This window comes from Solea senegalensis, linkage group LG5, assembly GCF_019176455.1.
Source record: "Solea senegalensis isolate Sse05_10M linkage group LG5, IFAPA_SoseM_1, whole genome shotgun sequence".
In the NCBI taxonomy this organism is placed as follows: Eukaryota; Metazoa; Chordata; class Actinopteri; order Pleuronectiformes; family Soleidae; genus Solea; species Solea senegalensis.
This window is the reverse complement of record NC_058025.1, coordinates 27,616,425-27,633,066: the sequence shown is the minus strand read 5'-3', so window position 1 is coordinate 27,633,066 and position 16,642 is coordinate 27,616,425. Positions and strand designations below refer to the sequence as shown.

Here is a 16,642-nt window from a genome sequence, read left to right as displayed (position 1 = left end):
TCTTAACGATTTTGCTGTAATATTTGTCAGCACACAGAGTTTAACATTTTGCTTAAGTCCAGAAGACAGTTTAAGTTAAATCATTTCCGTAAGTCATCAAGGTCTGCTCTCATAGGTGAACATCCCTCTTTTTCAGGCGTGTATCATTTTCACATTATCATGTGCATGTTTTTATGCAATTGTTATAAAGAAAGAGGAAAGAAAGAAAGTTCAGCATTGAACAAAACAATACCTGTTCAATACACATACAGTACCATTTCAAATGGTTACCCATGGCTGTTTTTGTTGGAGCCTCATATGGTAAACATACAGACAGTAACTGTCAAGGGCACAATATTGTGGAATAAAAATGGAATTCCTCCTTCATGTTCTGCCTTGTTGTTTCTCGTGGTTTTGTTCGTTTTCCCGTTCATGGCTGATGTAGAGGCAAAGTAAAACATCTACGACAATACTCCTATAATTTAACTCTCTATTTCCAGCATAAATGACTGCAAATCATGCAAATGTTCAGTTCTGTGCTTCATTGAATCAGTCTGGGATTACCCAAGAGAGACAGCCTAAATCCACACAGGAACTGCTGAACGTTATCCACGACAGGCAAAAATCTGCCAAGTACCTTGAAAAACTGCGCACAATATTGCTGCAAACTGGAATGCAGTGGACAGTCTCCCAGACAACATGTCATCAATATTCTGGCGCGCACCATTAAAGCATTTTATACATATATAATTGCATTGTTTTATGTTTCAAGATAATAAACCAAAAACTGAGCCGGAAACAAAACAAATAGTAGATAGTGCTTTAATTGGCATAGCTTGGATTTTCAACATTGTTTATAACCTACAGTGTTCTTCATTGTGTGCATATTGTTTGAATCACTTGATTGATGAATGATTGGGCTGCGATATATGCTGTAAAAATAAAATATTCCAAGACATTAACCCACAAAGGGGTATGAGAGATGTCAGTCAGTCATCATTTACCGCTTTATCCTCCACCAGAGGGTCGCAGGGGGTGCTGTGCCAATCTCTGCTACATCGAGCAATAGGCGGTGTACACCCTGGACATTGCATGTTTTTGGACTGTGGGAGGAAGCCGGAGAACCCGGAGAAAACCCACGCACACACGGGGAGAACATGCAAACTCCATGCAGAAAGGCCCATGCTAACCACTACATCACCGTGTGGCCCGGTATGACAGATGTGTGACAAAAAATGTGTTGTATAAAAGTGACTGAAATGGGTGTTGAGAATTGATTGGACACCAATACTAGAAAAGACCATTTACAACATGAAGTATGAAGTGTCACATTTCTTCCACACTTGGACACTTGGACACACATCAGGTGGCATCATTCAATTCTCTGAGGGTTCAGACGGACGTCTTAGTGAGGTCTTAACTACATCTAACTACATCAGAGTTGAGAATTAAAAACCAGGGAAAGTCATGAGTCAAGAATTGATCTGACTTTAAATGTGTCATCCAGGCTAATTGCACCACCTGCAGCATCTGCCCAGAGGCAGGGATCATTTAACCATTGATTGGTTCTTAAAAAGTTGAAATGTACATGAACAGCAGGTGTGTGGAACATGTATGAATGGTGAACTATAGCATTTAAGCGAGAGTAAACATACTGCCTTTAATGAGCTGACTGACAAACCATAGGTAGAGAGACAATGAGTGTAAATAGGAGCACAAGCAGTTGACGGTTGCAAATGTTTTTCAAGTGCAGTTAGATGAGATTTTAAAAAAGTCTATTTGCCTACAACTGACTGCAGCACAGCTACTCAGATAAAGCTACTCGCAATATCAGATCTACTCGTTTCCTTTAACATGACCATAACAAGAGAGATCAGAGGTCATAGCCCAGTTGGGCAATCTCGTCCAGCAGGAAGTCAATGTCCTCTTGCTGTGTCGCAGGATTGGAGAAGACACACCTGAAGAAATTGACTCTGGCTCCTAAAGGCTGATAGCCAATCAGAAGAGAGCCCTTCTCCATCATCCTGCCTTTGATTCTGGGAGCCACCTACAGAGAGAGGAGCGTTACATATGGAACAATATATGGAAAGCATTTTATATGGAACAATACAACTAGATACAACTACTGACCTGATGGAGTCTTTCATCCCTGTCAGGTCCAGCTGGCAGGCCTCTCAGACTGGGAGGGATGTACCAGAAACACACATTACTGTGCTCTGGCTGTGTGACAAAGACCACAGGACATACACATTACAGCTGATGGGGTGGCGATTACAAAGTAAGGTTTCCAATAAGTACAGCTTTTTAAGGACAAAAACAGGCTTACTTTGTTTTTCAAGACCAGTTCAAAGTCGGCCCTCCTCTGCAGTTGATCATACAGATACTCAGCATTCTCTAAGCATTTGTTGATCTGAGATCCAAAACCCTCTGAGCCCTGACATACAAACAAGACATTAAAACAAGCAAAAAAAGTAGACTATGTGCTACTGTGCAATAACAAGCTATGCACTTTGGGACTTTTGTGTTACATGTCATTTAGCAGATGCTTTTATCCTAAGCGACTTACAAGGGAATTGAGTACAACCTGCCAGGGGTGGAGTTGAACTTGCGACAATGAAGTCGTTTTCTCACAGGGTACCAGTCTTAACCACTGAGCTACCCCACCCTGTGTTGTTTGCACTTTATATTGATGTGTCTATTGTATGTATTTGTGGCTGTACTGTATGTTTTTACATATTGCTCACATTACATAGACCTACCCAGGGAGTTGAGACTATAGAAATATGTGGATTGACTCTGTTTTCTGAGTAAATTAAATGAACATGTTGTCAGACTAGCCCTAATTAAGTTGTTTACATCCTGACAATCAGACAATAACTTTTCCTGTTTTAGGTCTGTGAGGATTACCAAAATTATTTCTATTTACTAAATGCCAGAATAATGAGAGAAGGGTTTTTTTAGACAATGTTTTATTACTTTGTTCAAAGTCAGAAGTTTACATGCACTAAGATTATTATGCCTTTAAACTATTTGGGAAAGCCCAAATGAACATGTCATGTCTTTGAAAGCTTCTGATAGGTTTATTGACAACATTTGAGTTAATTAGAGACACACCTGTGGATGTATTTTAAGGCACACCTGAAACACACTGCTTCTTTGTGTAACATCATGGGAAAGAAAGAAATCAGCCAATATATCAGGAAGAGAATTGTGGACTTGCACAAGTCTGGTCATCCTTGGGTGCAATTTCCAGATTGATTCAGAAGTAGTATGCTTCGGGTCATTGGCCATTTGGAAGACCCATTTGCGCCCAAGCTTCAACTTCCCGGCTGATGTCTTGAGATGTTGCTTCAGTATTTCCACATAATGTTCTTTCCTCATGATACCATCTATTTTGTGAAGTGCACCAATCCCTCCTGCAGCAAAACAACCCCACAACATGATGCTGCCACCCCCGTATTTCACAGTTGGGATGGTGTTCTCAGGCTTGCAAGCTTCTCCCTTTTTCCTCCAAATGTAACGATGGTCATTATGGCCAAACAGTTTGATTTTAGTTTCAGACCACAGGACATGTCTCCAAAAATTAAGGTTTTTGTCCCTGTGTGCAATTGCAAACTGTAATCTATCTTTTTCCTGGCAGAGTGGCCTTTCAGCCCATGTCGGTACAGTACTCGTGGATACACTGTGGATAATGACACACTCTTACAAGCTTCAGCCAGCATCTTCACAATGTCTTTTGCTTTTGTTCTTGGGTTGATATGCACATTTCAGACTAAAGCACATTCATCTCACAGAACCTGTCTCCTTCCTATCAGAAGCTTCCAAAGACATGACATCTTCATTTGGGCTTTCCCAAATTGTTTAAAGGCATAATAATCTTAGTGTATGTAAACTAATGACTTTGAAGAAAGTAATAAAAAATTGTCTAAAAAAATCCTTCTCATATTATTCTGATTGATTGATTGGGGGCGGTAACGTATTGTGTCACTTCCTGTGCTTCCACTGGTGTTACACTGTGTGTCTCCTGCTCTCTCTGTGGTTTTCTATCTACTGGAACGATCGATTAACTGAAAAACACTTGTTTTATTGAATTGACAAACATTTCACCCGCTACTTCTACTTAAACTCTATCGTTCACGTAGATTCACTTACAGTATTTCTTTCTTTGCTAGCGTAACAAGTTAGCTTAGCAGCGATGGCTTCCCCCTCTCCTTCTCCTGCTCTCTCCTGTGTTGTGTGCCACATGTTTAGCTACTCCTCTGCCTCCTTTAGCGATAAAAGTACTTATAAAAAGTGTAGCTTATTGGCTAACTCGCTGTTGGAATCAATAGGTTTTATTCAACACGTTAATAAACCAACTCATTGCCTTAATCACACCCTCGATCTTGTTTTAACTTATGGTATTGATATTGATAACTTAAACATAGCTCCTCCAAACCCTCTCTTATTTACTCACATTTAATTGTACAATAATGAATTACAATAACATAAATAAGAAATACAGCTACACTCGATGCCTGTTTGATAATAATATTAATTAATTCAAAGAGACAGTGCAACCTTAATTTAACTCGGTGCCATATGTCAGTACATCTGAAGGTACCTTTTGTGATTTTACTCCCACCCTCATAGATAACCTTGTTGATAGTACAGCGGCTTCACTGCGTACTACATTAGATGGCGTTGCCCCTCTGACAAAGAAAGTGGTGAATCAGATGAGACGAGCACCATGGTTTAGCTCCAATACTCGTGCTCTTAAACAGGCGTTAGGTAGATTAAAAAGAAAAGGGTGTTCCAGTAACCGAGAGGAATTTTATATAGCCTGGAAAAATGGTTTTGTAGCTTACAAAAAAGCCCTGCCTATTGTTCTTCTTTAATTGAAGAAAATAAGAATAATCATAGATTTCTTTTCAGCACTGTAGCCACAGCTCCACTGAACCATCTATTCCTTTAACACTGAGCAGTGATGACTTTATGCACTTTTTTGTGAATAAAACAACATCAATTAGAGAAAAAATTGATCATCTCCTCCTCATATTGAGACTGACTCATCTTTTAGCACAAGAGCTTTAGAAGCACCAGATGCACAGTTAAACAGTTTCTCTCCTATAGATCTCCCTGAGTTAACATCATTAGTTTCATCATCTAAGCCATCAAACCTGTCAGTTAGATCCCCCTCCACCAAATGGTTTAAAGATGTGTTTCCTTTAATTAACAGCTCTATATTGACTCAAATTAATCTATCCTTTTTAACTGGATATGTGCCCCATACATTTAAAATAGCAGTTATTAAACCCCTCCTCAAAAAAGCGACCCTTGACCCAGATATTTTAGCTAATTACCGACCTATATCTAATCTTCCATTTGTTTCTAAAATTTTAGAAAAGGCAGTTGCTAATCAATTATGTGAATATTTGTGCATTAATGGCCTGTTTGAAGATTTTCAGTCAGGTTTTAGATTAAACCATAGGACAGAAACACCACTAGTTAAAGTTAGTAATGATCTTCTCTTGGTGTCAGATAATGGTCTAGTTTCTTTACTTGTCCTGTTAGATCTTAGTGCTGCATTTGACACCATTGATCATAATATTCTACTGCAGAGATTGGAGCAGACAATTGGGATCACAGGTGCTGCCCTCTGCTGGTTTAAATCATACTTATCTGATAGATTCCAGTTTGTTCATGTTAATGATAAAGCCTCACTACACAACAAAAGCTAATTGTGGAGTTCCACAAGGCTCAGTGCTTGGGCCTATACTTTTTACCTTATATATGCTTCCCCTATAGGGAACATTATTAGGAAGCACAACACACACTGTCATTGTTATGCAGATGACACACAGCTATATTTATCAATGAGGCCAGATGAAATAAATCAGGTTGTCTCAGAGACATTAAGTCCTGGATGACCTGTAACTTTCTACTTTTAAACTTTTATACTCGGCCCTAAACACCTCAGAGAAAAACTTTCTGATCACATGGTCACTTTAGATTACTTTTGACCAGGAAATGTCATTTGATTCACACAAAACTAATTTCCAGAACAGCCTCCTTCCACCTGCGGAACATTATGAAAATTATAAACATTCTGTCCTTAAGGGATGCTGAAAAACTAGTTCATGCTTTTGTTACATCTAGATTAGATTATTGTAACTCCTTATTATCAGGATGTTCTAACAAGTCTGTTAGAACCCTTCAGTTAATTCAAAATGCTGCAGCACGAGTGCTGACAGGAACTAGAAACGAGACCATATAACTCCAGTGTTAGCTTCTCTACACTGGCTCCCCGTACATTTTAGAATTAAATTTAAAATCCTCCTCCTCACGTACAAAGCACTTAATGGTCAGGCCCTTTCATACTTGAAAGACCTAGTCTTAACTTATCACCCTAACAGACCACTTAGGTCACAAAATACAGGTTTACTTGTGGTTCCCAGCAGTGGCGGACTGCCCATCGGGAGCACAGGGACACTTCCCGGTGGCCTGATGGTCATCCTGGCCTGACTTGAACAGTCAGCGGACTGAGTGGACTGACTGGAGTTACCGGACGCCCGGGCCAATCAAATCAATCCATCTAGTTACGTAATGAAGCCGCTCTGTGACCTGTCGGCGTCACACAACAATCAATGAGCTCCACTGTCTTCACTCTAGTAGTTGAGAGAAATGGAGGGACAGAAGAAAAGGAAAGGTGGAGCAGAGAGAGAGGGACAGAAAATGGAAAGCCCTTGCCACAGACGCAGCAAAATGTTGCAGAATAAGTGACATGTTCACCAGGAGGGAAGGTCAGTCAAAAACACTATAGCTTTCAATGCGTTTATCGTTCAATCACCGTCACCACCGCAGACTGTGTGTCTCACAGAGGGTTAATTCCATCACCTCTAAAGCAACAATAGTGGAAGTCACATGTGCCCCAGCCCCCTCCACACACACACACACAGGCACACGGCCCGACAATCAATCCAGAATACCTAGAGATGAATGAAAAATATGATTTTGTTGCATAATGTTTGAGCAACTTCAGGATAGTTTATACATGCTGAAATAATAAATCATAATTAAATACAGCTAGCTCTTTTGTTTACTCTTAATCTATTAGGCTGCAGCTTTGTGGCAGTTTTCTTTATTGTAATTCTGCACCATAAATGATAAATGATAAATGTTTTGTGTGTCTTGCCTTGTACATTTGCTTATCCTATGGCTTCTGTCCTTATGAGTTTTTGAGGATCCACCCATTGCTATAACATTTAAAAAATCATATATTCAATTAGATCACTTATTGGTCACTCCTAAATTTATTTTATCTATCAAATAGGGTTAGAATACACAACTAGAGGTATGGTGGTCTGCATGAGAAGGGTGGCCTGGAATGGCATCAAATTCCCGACCTGAATTATTGACCCAGTCCGCCACTGGTTCCCAGAGTCTGTAAGAGCAGAATGGGAGGCAGAGCCTTCAGTTAGTGGGCTGCTCTCCTGTGGAACCAGCTTCCAATTGTCTGATTTCATGTCAGAAGCACATGTGTCTTTTTATTTAGTGTATGTAAACTTCTGGTTTCAACTGTACTTATGTAAAGCACAGTCTGTAAATCAATTGGAGTGAACGTAGATGTGTGTTTACTAGAAATAAAGCAGAAACTAAAGTCTCACATTAATGTCCCTCTCTTCGCTCCCTTTGGTTAAACAGTATGTAGCTCAATGTAGAATGAAAAGAGACGGGTCACAGTCAAGTGAAACAGATCATGTCAAAGATTACCTTTGCTTTCCACATGAGCCAAAACTTAAAGACATCAACATGTCGACCACACTGGATGCTCTTATCTCCAGCATCATAGCTCACATCGTACGGTTTATCCGGCTGGAAAAGGTACTCAGCCCCCAGCTCATTACACTGCTGCAAGAGACCCTGCAGAGGAGCAAGACATGGGAGATCACAGATAATCAGAAACCTCCTAATATCTGACTGTACATTTATAGGCAAATGTAAAACACGGACTGCGCTGTTGGACTATAAAACATACTGCAGACTCAATAGATGGCCTAAAAAAAATGCTGGTCCTCTGGGATCATTTGTATTACTGCACTGCAAAATAAAGGGGATCAGAAAAATGACAAAAGCAAGATTAAGCCCTAACCTCGACTTCAGCTCATTGTTAAGACAGGAACACATGTTTTAATTATTAATGGCCAATAAATTACAATATTTTTAGTTCTGTTTCTTTAGATTGTGGGACCATCTGTTATAACTCAACTTCTCTGTTCAACGCACTGCTGTGCAATATAATGACACAGAAGGAAAGTATGACAAAGGTCAGGGACAGAAATCTGTAGACACTGTGGGAAACGGCAGGGGAAGCAAATGATGTAACCAAACAAAAAAAAAACAAACAAAAAAAACGAATGTACCCAAACAACAGCTGACACTGAGACAAATGTCAACACATGAGTAGTATTTAGCTGCCACTGTGAAACAAGTCACTAAGGAGAATCAATTGATCCAAGATGGAACTGCTAAGCTGGTTATTGAATGAAATCGACAGAGTGTTCTCAACAAGAAGTTCAGGTTCTGGTGAACCTAGTTGCCCAGCTGGGACCTTCATGGCTGGCTACATTCGGGACGGATGGGATAAGTGGAAAGTTGTGTGCCTTGCTGCACTGGATGTAGAGGATGTCGAGGATGTGTACAGGTCTGTGGTATGATGGTGTTGAAAGCAGATGTGAAGTCGAGGAAGAGCAGGCGGACATAGGAGTCTTTGCTCTCCAGGTGAGTGAGGGCTGTGTGGACCACAGAAGAGATGGCGTCCTCTGTGGATCTGTTTTTCCTGTATGCATATTGGTGGGGGTCCACAGTGATGTAGATGCTGTCCTTGATGTGCATTCTGACCAGTTTCTCGAAGCGCTTTATGACTATCATGGTGAGAGCTACTGGCCGATAGTCATTCAGGCCTGTCACTGTGGAGCCTTTGGGGATGGGGATGATGGTGGCAGTCTTCAGACAGGTGGGAACAACTGACTGCCTGAGGGAGGTGTTGAAAATGTCTGTGAACACCTCCAGCTGGCCAGCACAGCCTTTCAGCGCCCGCCCAGGGGTGTTATCGGGACCAGCGGCTTTGCGGGGGTTGATCCTCCTGAGGATATTCCTCACCTCTGCTATGGTCACATTGAGGGGCGCATCACCTGGTGTTGGGGTGAGTCTGGTGCTGGTAGAGCTTCTGGGATTCTCAAAGCGAGCGTAGAAGCTGTTCAGAGCATCGGGCAGAGAGGGGTCCCGGGGGCACTGTGCATGCTGGAAACTGACCAATACTCCTGAGAACTTTTGGGAGTTCTCAGGACACCCCTGCCTCACTACAGAACTACAGAAGCCTCCAAACTCCTTGGTTGTTTTTAAGAGTACTCTTAGTTTCTTAAACCCCCTAAAAGAATAATTTTTGAATATAGATTTTCTTTTGCAGTTGCAGTTACTGTAGAGTGATCAGGCAGGCTAGTATGCAACATGTAAACTGAAGAGTAGTAGAATAATGTCTTACTCTCTTCTTGACCAGTATGACCGAGCACTGCAAAGGGACTCCCATCAACTTGTGAGGATTCCATGTTACAGAACAAGCTCTGAGGAATAAAAGAGAAAAGTGCAGTACTGAGTGATTGACCTTAGACTGTGCTGTTTAAGTTCCAATGTGTAACATTTAGGAGGGTTTATTGACCAGAATTGAATATATTACCCATAAGAATGTTTTGTATGCATATTTTAGTGTATAAACACTTTAAAATTAAATAATTTAAGTTGTGTAGCCTTAGAATAAGCCTTTGTGCAAGGGTTGTGCTTTACAAAATGTCACGATCCTTATACACATGGGACTTTTAAACAGGCAGGGTTACATACAGTAATTGTGTGCAAGAGTGAATATTGTGGACAGATTGCATGTTAAGTAGTTACTGTTCGATGCCCTGTAGTTTCATGCTGTGTCTGTCTGACATGAGCAGGCCTCCACCCCACGCTGCCTGTGGAGACATGGATGAAAAGAAAAAGTCAAAAGAACAAAGCTCAATATGTTGATTCTTTAATTCTGTATCTGCTACATGGGTAACAGAGTTCATGAATGTGTAACACTGTTTACATAATACAGAAAGTGTGTACATCTTTGATTACACTGTTTTGTACATTTGTTGGACATTGTTGGTCATTTTAAGTCCTATCATTCAATTCAATTCAATTCAATTCAATTCAATTTATAGTGCCAAATCATAACATACATTATCTCAAGGCACTGTACATAGACAACATCAAGGAGAGCAGATAACCCCAACAGTTCACACAATGAGCAAACACTAGGCATCAGCAGAGAGAAAAAACTCCCTCTTAACAGAAAGAAATCTCTGACAGAACCAGGCTCAGAGATGTGCAGTCATCGTTGGGGTCATTGATTCCCATGAGTGAGCACATGTGAGAACACAGCAGTAAACCTCATAAAGAAATCAGTGTAAGTGGAGGGTTGCTAATAAAGTATACGGCGTATAAAGTAGGTGTGGTCCTACAAAAGTAAAGAGTGTCAGTAGAGAGGAAAAGCACCAGGTCATTCATAGGAAATGGCTGAAGTGAATTTGTCCAAAGTTTTGTCCAAAGTGTTCAAGCTAGCCTCCACCCCTCACCCGAATGTCCTACTGTTATAAATCCACCTGACTCACACAATCTTTCATTTTAGCCGACTGCAATTTGAACAAAGGCCTAAAACAACGGATAATGAACAATCAACATACCATTTCATATTTCATTCATTCATTCCTTACGATTACACTTTGGACTGACACTAAAAGAGATGCAGGATACACCCTCTACACAGAAGACTCCAGGTCCAACCAGTATTCAAAATGGGATTGTAACTGGGGCCCTCTTACTGTGAGCCATCAGAGCTAACTATATCCTAGGTCGCATTCACAGAACCGGATCAACAAAGCCTGATGGACAGAAGCACCAATATTTCAGGCAAACATTTATGGTCGTGTGAGAGAAATAGAGAAGGAGACAGAGTTGTGGGACGTTACATCGACATGCATCCAGAGTGTGTGTTTGTGGCAGATGTCTGCGATGGTACTGAGAGGATCAAAGGCACCAAATACTGTGGTTCCTGCCGTTGCATTCACATAAAATGGAACCAAACCCTGGAAAAAGAAAGATGACAATTATTTTAATATATGAACCCAAGTATGCACTTTATTTTATGAGATTCAGTGAGACAAATGTGGTGGTGAACCAACTATGTTTGAGTGTAAAAAAAGTTAACAGTACCAGTGTAGTGTTGCTAATAAAGTTAACAGTACCAGTGTAGTGTTGCTAATAAAGTTAACAGTACCAGTGTTGTGTTGCAAATAAAGTTAACAGCACCAGTGTTGTGTTGCTAATAAGGTTAACAGTACCAGTATTGTGTTATACAGTTAACAGTACCAGTGTTGTGTTTAATAAAGTTAACAGTACAGTGTTGTGTTGCAAATAAAGTTAACAGTGTTGCAAATAAAGTTAACAGTACCAGTGTTGTGTTGCTAATAAAGTTAACAGCACCAGTGTAGTGTTGCAAATAAAGTTAACAGCACCAGTTGCTAATAAAGTTAACATTACCAGTGTTGTGTTGCTAATAAAGTTAATAGTACCAGTGTTGTGTTGCAAATAAAGTTAACAGTACCAGTGTAGTGTTGCAAATAAAGTCAACAGTACCAGTGTAGTGTTGCTAATAACAGTACCAGTGTAGTGTTGCTGATAAAGTTAACAGTACCAGTGTTGTGTTGCAAATAAAGTCAACAGTACCAGTGTTGTGTTGCTAATAAAGTTAACAGTACCAGTGAAGTGTTGCAAATAAAGTTAACAATACCATTGTTGTGTTGCTAATAAAGTTAACAGTACCATTGTTGTGTTGCTAATAAAGTTAACAGTACCATTGTTGTGTTGCTAGTAAAGTTAACAGTACCAGTGTAGTGTTGCTAATAACGCACAGTACCGTGTTGTGTTGCTAATAACGTTAACAGTACCAGTGTTGTGTTGCTAATAAAGTTAACAGTACCATTGTTGTGTTGCTAATAACGTTAACAGTACCAGTGTTGTGTTGCTAATAACGTTAACAGTGTGAGTGGAGCAAAAGTTTTTCAGGTAACACTGACCAAATTTAAAGTTAATGCAAGGGAGAGTTCTCCCCAACAACAAAAATCATCAAAACATACACACCGCAATATTGAAATACAAAGAGGTTAAAGTTACTGTTTTTCCTCATGATTCTCACCTTGTTTTCAGCTTGAACAATGCAAGACTCAAGTTCAGTAGGAATCATTTTCCCCCTTTGAGAACCAAAAGAGAAAAATTAAAGATGCTCAGTAAACAAACTTTTGTAACAAACTTACCAACACAAAATTAGATTCTTACCACATTCTTAACACAAAATTTAAAACAAGACAACACTTTGCACATCCATTTTTAAGACAGGTGCATAAAGAGAAAAACTAAATGTAAATTTGTTTCCTAAATGTATGTTTGCTGATGAAGGTCTAGGACTGTTGCAACAATAAAATCATGCTTGTAAGTTTAGACAGTGTGTGAGCGTCTCTTTGCTACTCAATGAAACATCCATCCATTATCTACCGCTTTATCCTCCACCAGAGGGTCGCGACTGTCAGCTGACTTTCCAGTTAAAGTTCCACAATCAGAGACTTAAGAACAGCCTGTGTACCTGGGTTTATTTATTGCATGAGAAAGGACGACGATATATCACTAAATTGTACTGTACATTATACTATCAGTAATGTGAGAGTGAATGGTTGCTCGTCTCTGTATGTTTGCACTGTGATGGACTGGTGCGCTCTCCAGGATGTACCCCACTGTTTGCCCTGTGTCAGCTAGGATAAGCTCCAGCTCCCCGTGAACCTCATTTGAATGATAAAGCAGTAGACATATTTATACACTGACATGCCTCAGTATAAAGCTATTGAATTAGGAAGATTCTCTGTGCCTTTTGTCAAATCGACTTTTCAGGGACTTAAATAAAAAATACCAGTCCCTTGTTGTTAAAAGTGAAGCTTGCGACAAATATTACTTGCTAACGGTATGCTAATATAGGCGAGGCAGCTTCATTTGTTTAGCACATTTCATACAGGGCAACTCAATGTGCTTTTAAATCATTTACATTAACAATTTGAACAAAACCCAACTATATATAATATATGTATATATGTATATGTATGTATATATATATATATATATATATATATATATATATATATATATAAATATATATATATATATATATATATATATATATATACATACATAAATTCTCTAAAACACTTAAAAGAATGTACAGTGGAGAAGATTAAAATTTAAAACACTTTAAAAGAGCTCAATGTCTTGAGTGCTACAGCTGAAATGATGCTGGGATTTGCATTGCTGCCAAAAAGAATGAAGAAGACGAAGAGAAGAAATAATGCGTTTGAGTCGCATAACCATATTCACTCGTCTGTAATTATGAAAAACCGGTTTAGACTCAGCTTTCAATTGTTGTTTTTGACCAGTATGAAGACACATAAAGCGAGAACAGGTGAGCAAACATGTCTTTTGTCATGCAACACACTGACTTTTAATACGTGAGTTGGTGAGTTTCTGCCTTACCCACCGTTCATCACATTTCACCACCAACACATTGTCACTGCCCATCCCCAGCACGGCGGCACATTTCTTCACTGAATAGTGACTCTGAAAGGGTGAAAAGAAAACCTTTCATCTCCCTTTGTCTCTCTTCATGCACACAATGAACATAAAAGCTTTTCATTCAACCCAGTGAAGTTGCTCTACTGTTTGGTTCAGGCCAGAAGATTCCCAGGTGCACATGCCGAGTGAAGGTAAATAGAGAGAAGAGCAGTGCATATAGGAATCAGGGTGCTGAATTAACGATTTATCAGTCTTTGGTGGAAGACTGTGTGGTGAAACCACTATTTATATAACACACACTCCACTGAAAAGACATCAGATTAGATTCAGGGTGTAGACTGATGAGAAAGCATGTTTCACAGGCATTTCAAAATCTACATGTGTGTCCACATTAGATTAAGAAAACTTTATTTATTGGTCCCAGAAGGGCAATTCATCTGTAGCTTCCCATACACAATCAGCATCATCAACATACAGCAGATCAGGCACTGGGTGTAAGACAACGGGGACATAGGAAAGAAGGGAGAGAAAAAGAGAAAATTAATAAATAAGGTTAATGCAATTAGTAAAATTGACCCCAAATATTACAAAATGTATTCAAAATGAGTAAAATTGACACGGATCCAAGTTTAGTTGCCTAATAGCCGAGGGTAAGAAAGATTTGGAGAACCTAACGTTCTGCTGAGGGGCAAAAGAAACCAGTGACCTGAGTCCCTTGTCCTTTTTAGCCACCCGATCTCCCCAGATTGAACACAAGTCTCTATGCCTGTTTACATATGAAACACTGAACCAAGAAATAAAAGATTTTCTATGACTGGGAGTGTATTCTCTGTTGGCATCACCTCATTTCAGCTGATGATCAAGCACTGGGCCAAGATATTTATACACTGTAAAAAGGGATTGGCTCAATAAGCCATAATGACTTATTGCAATAATTTACTTCCACTTAATATATTAGTTATGCCTTTTCAATTGAATTTTGTGAGTTGTAAGTATTAAAACGTAGGTTTGCAAGTCAGTTCAGTTTAATATAAATTTCAGAGTGTCAAATAGTCCTGAAATTTTTTATTCTGGATCTGATAAGGAATTGAGAAAAGTGATATGAGAATTTTATAATCTTAAAGAAGGCGCTCCCCTCCGCTGCTAATCCCCATTAACAGAAGGAGAAACGTTGACTGAGCAGGTTGATATCAACAGAAAAGACAGGTAGCAGATGACTACTATTGTCAGCGAGACCATTTGAAATCTGTTCACTAACTTCAATTGGCGGGGACAACTGCGGTGTGCTTCGGTTGGGACACAGGGGAAACAAGGTGAGTAATTGCATTTATTAAACTTTTAAGCAAACCTACTTTGTAAATTATAAATTGCTATTACTATAAGGTCTGTAAACGATAGTTCAACGCAGCATGTTAATGCAAGTGGTGGATGCTAAGCTAAAGTTACAGTGTTGTAAGTATTTTTGCTTTCATTAAGAATAAAATACTAGCAGTATAACTCATTAACCTCTCCTAAAGCACATTGATGGCAGTTGGTAAAAGTTTTGTGTGAGAAGTTACTGCGCTATTTGTAGCCGCGTTAGCGCTATGAACAAGTATAAGTTATTAGCCGTGGCCCATTTAATGCGCATGTGTGGCGTCGTGTCAGCAACTAGCCATGGCCCGTTTAATGCGTGTGTGGGGCGTTGTGTCAGCAACTAGCCATGGCCCATGCTGTATCGCTAGCCAGCTTCGCTGAAATGGAGGATTTGAGGGTCTTTAATCTCTTATTACCAAAAACCAAAACAATTTTTATTGGCATTAGTGTAACATATTGAGTGAATTTTGTGACTTTGGAGAGGTTGAGAATAATCACATTTTATTCTATATTGTCACTGTCATGATGAATTAAGAATATCTATATTGTATGAAATGTCTATTAAAATTCCAACAATGTTGGTGGTGTGTTGAGCCGCATTTTATAATAACGGTGAATTTTGTAATAAACGTCCAAAATGTAATAACTTTTTTATTTCATTTTGTAAACTGCCGCATTTTGTAATAAACTGCCCCAACGCATTTTGTAATAAATCATGCACTGCTTGCATGCTTAATTGAGACAGCCAACAGAGTTCACCATGATACAAGGTATGAAAAAAACTGTGTCAAATATTATCTGTGTAATTGAATATATGGAAGTATAAAGACATTTTGCAGTTGATCTAAAGTTATGTAGATGTTTTGCCCTTGATAAGAAATTATATGACTGAATTTAAACCTGCATTGTCCAAGTTATGCTCACTGCATTAAAAACAGTTTGTAAAGTAAAACTGAAATCTATGCCTCTAAGTACATATTAAAAGTTAATAACTTTTAATGACCGACAGGTAATAACACATTTGAAGGAAAACTGTGCATGTGCAAAAAACTACACCCACACACACGCACGCACGCACGCACGCACACATACACACACACACAATAGTACACTGCTCAAAAAATAAAGTGATCATTTAAACAACACATCCCAGATCACAATAAATGTCAAAATATTCAAATTAGATTGGTAAAAATTACTCCCATCACAAACTTAGGGTTGTAGGGCTGAAATGTTTCAGTCTATTATCAAAATGACCTTTGAGGATGACATGTCAATGCTTGGGACGTTTAACAGAGTGTCTCAACATTTTAAAGACATTGCAGATTGATTCCATCCATCAATCTATCTAAGGGAAACATTAAGCCAAAGCCTTGGGTTGGACGTCGTTGGAAAGCACACAATTAGTGTACAAAGGTTGTACAAAGCAGCAGGGCGCTTTGGTGGTGTGGCATTAAAACTCAAGGAGCTGTTTGGAAAACATTCCAAGTGGTTTATGGCTTGGCTGGTAATTAGACATATTAGACATGGACAATTTGAAATTACGGATATATTTTGAAAAAAGAAATTTTGTTGTTTGTTTAGCCTTTTGAGGCAATTTCATATTTGTTTAAAATTAATCTTAGTG

The 16,642-nt window shown here is 39.2% G+C and overlaps 1 protein-coding gene across 1 annotated transcript in view; it reads right to left on the bottom strand.

The window, feature by feature from the left end:
- Positions 1 to 1,180: 1,180 nt before the first annotated feature.
- Positions 1,181 to 16,642, bottom strand: part of LOC122769533 (glutamate decarboxylase 1-like) — a 34,860-nt gene continuing 19,398 nt past the window's right edge. Inside the window, exons 10-18 of the mRNA XM_044026098.1 lie at positions 13,625 to 13,704; positions 12,242 to 12,296; positions 11,016 to 11,132; positions 9,910 to 9,974; positions 9,503 to 9,581; positions 7,732 to 7,881; positions 2,306 to 2,413; positions 2,110 to 2,199; positions 1,181 to 2,026 (exon numbers count right to left, since the gene is read on the bottom strand). Of these exons, the coding sequence (XP_043882033.1) occupies positions 1,853 to 2,026; positions 2,110 to 2,199; positions 2,306 to 2,413; positions 7,732 to 7,881; positions 9,503 to 9,581; positions 9,910 to 9,974; positions 11,016 to 11,132; positions 12,242 to 12,296; positions 13,625 to 13,704 (918 nt within the window). The 3' untranslated portion in view covers positions 1,181 to 1,852. The remainder of the gene's footprint in view (positions 2,027 to 2,109; positions 2,200 to 2,305; positions 2,414 to 7,731; positions 7,882 to 9,502; positions 9,582 to 9,909; positions 9,975 to 11,015; positions 11,133 to 12,241; positions 12,297 to 13,624; positions 13,705 to 16,642) is intronic.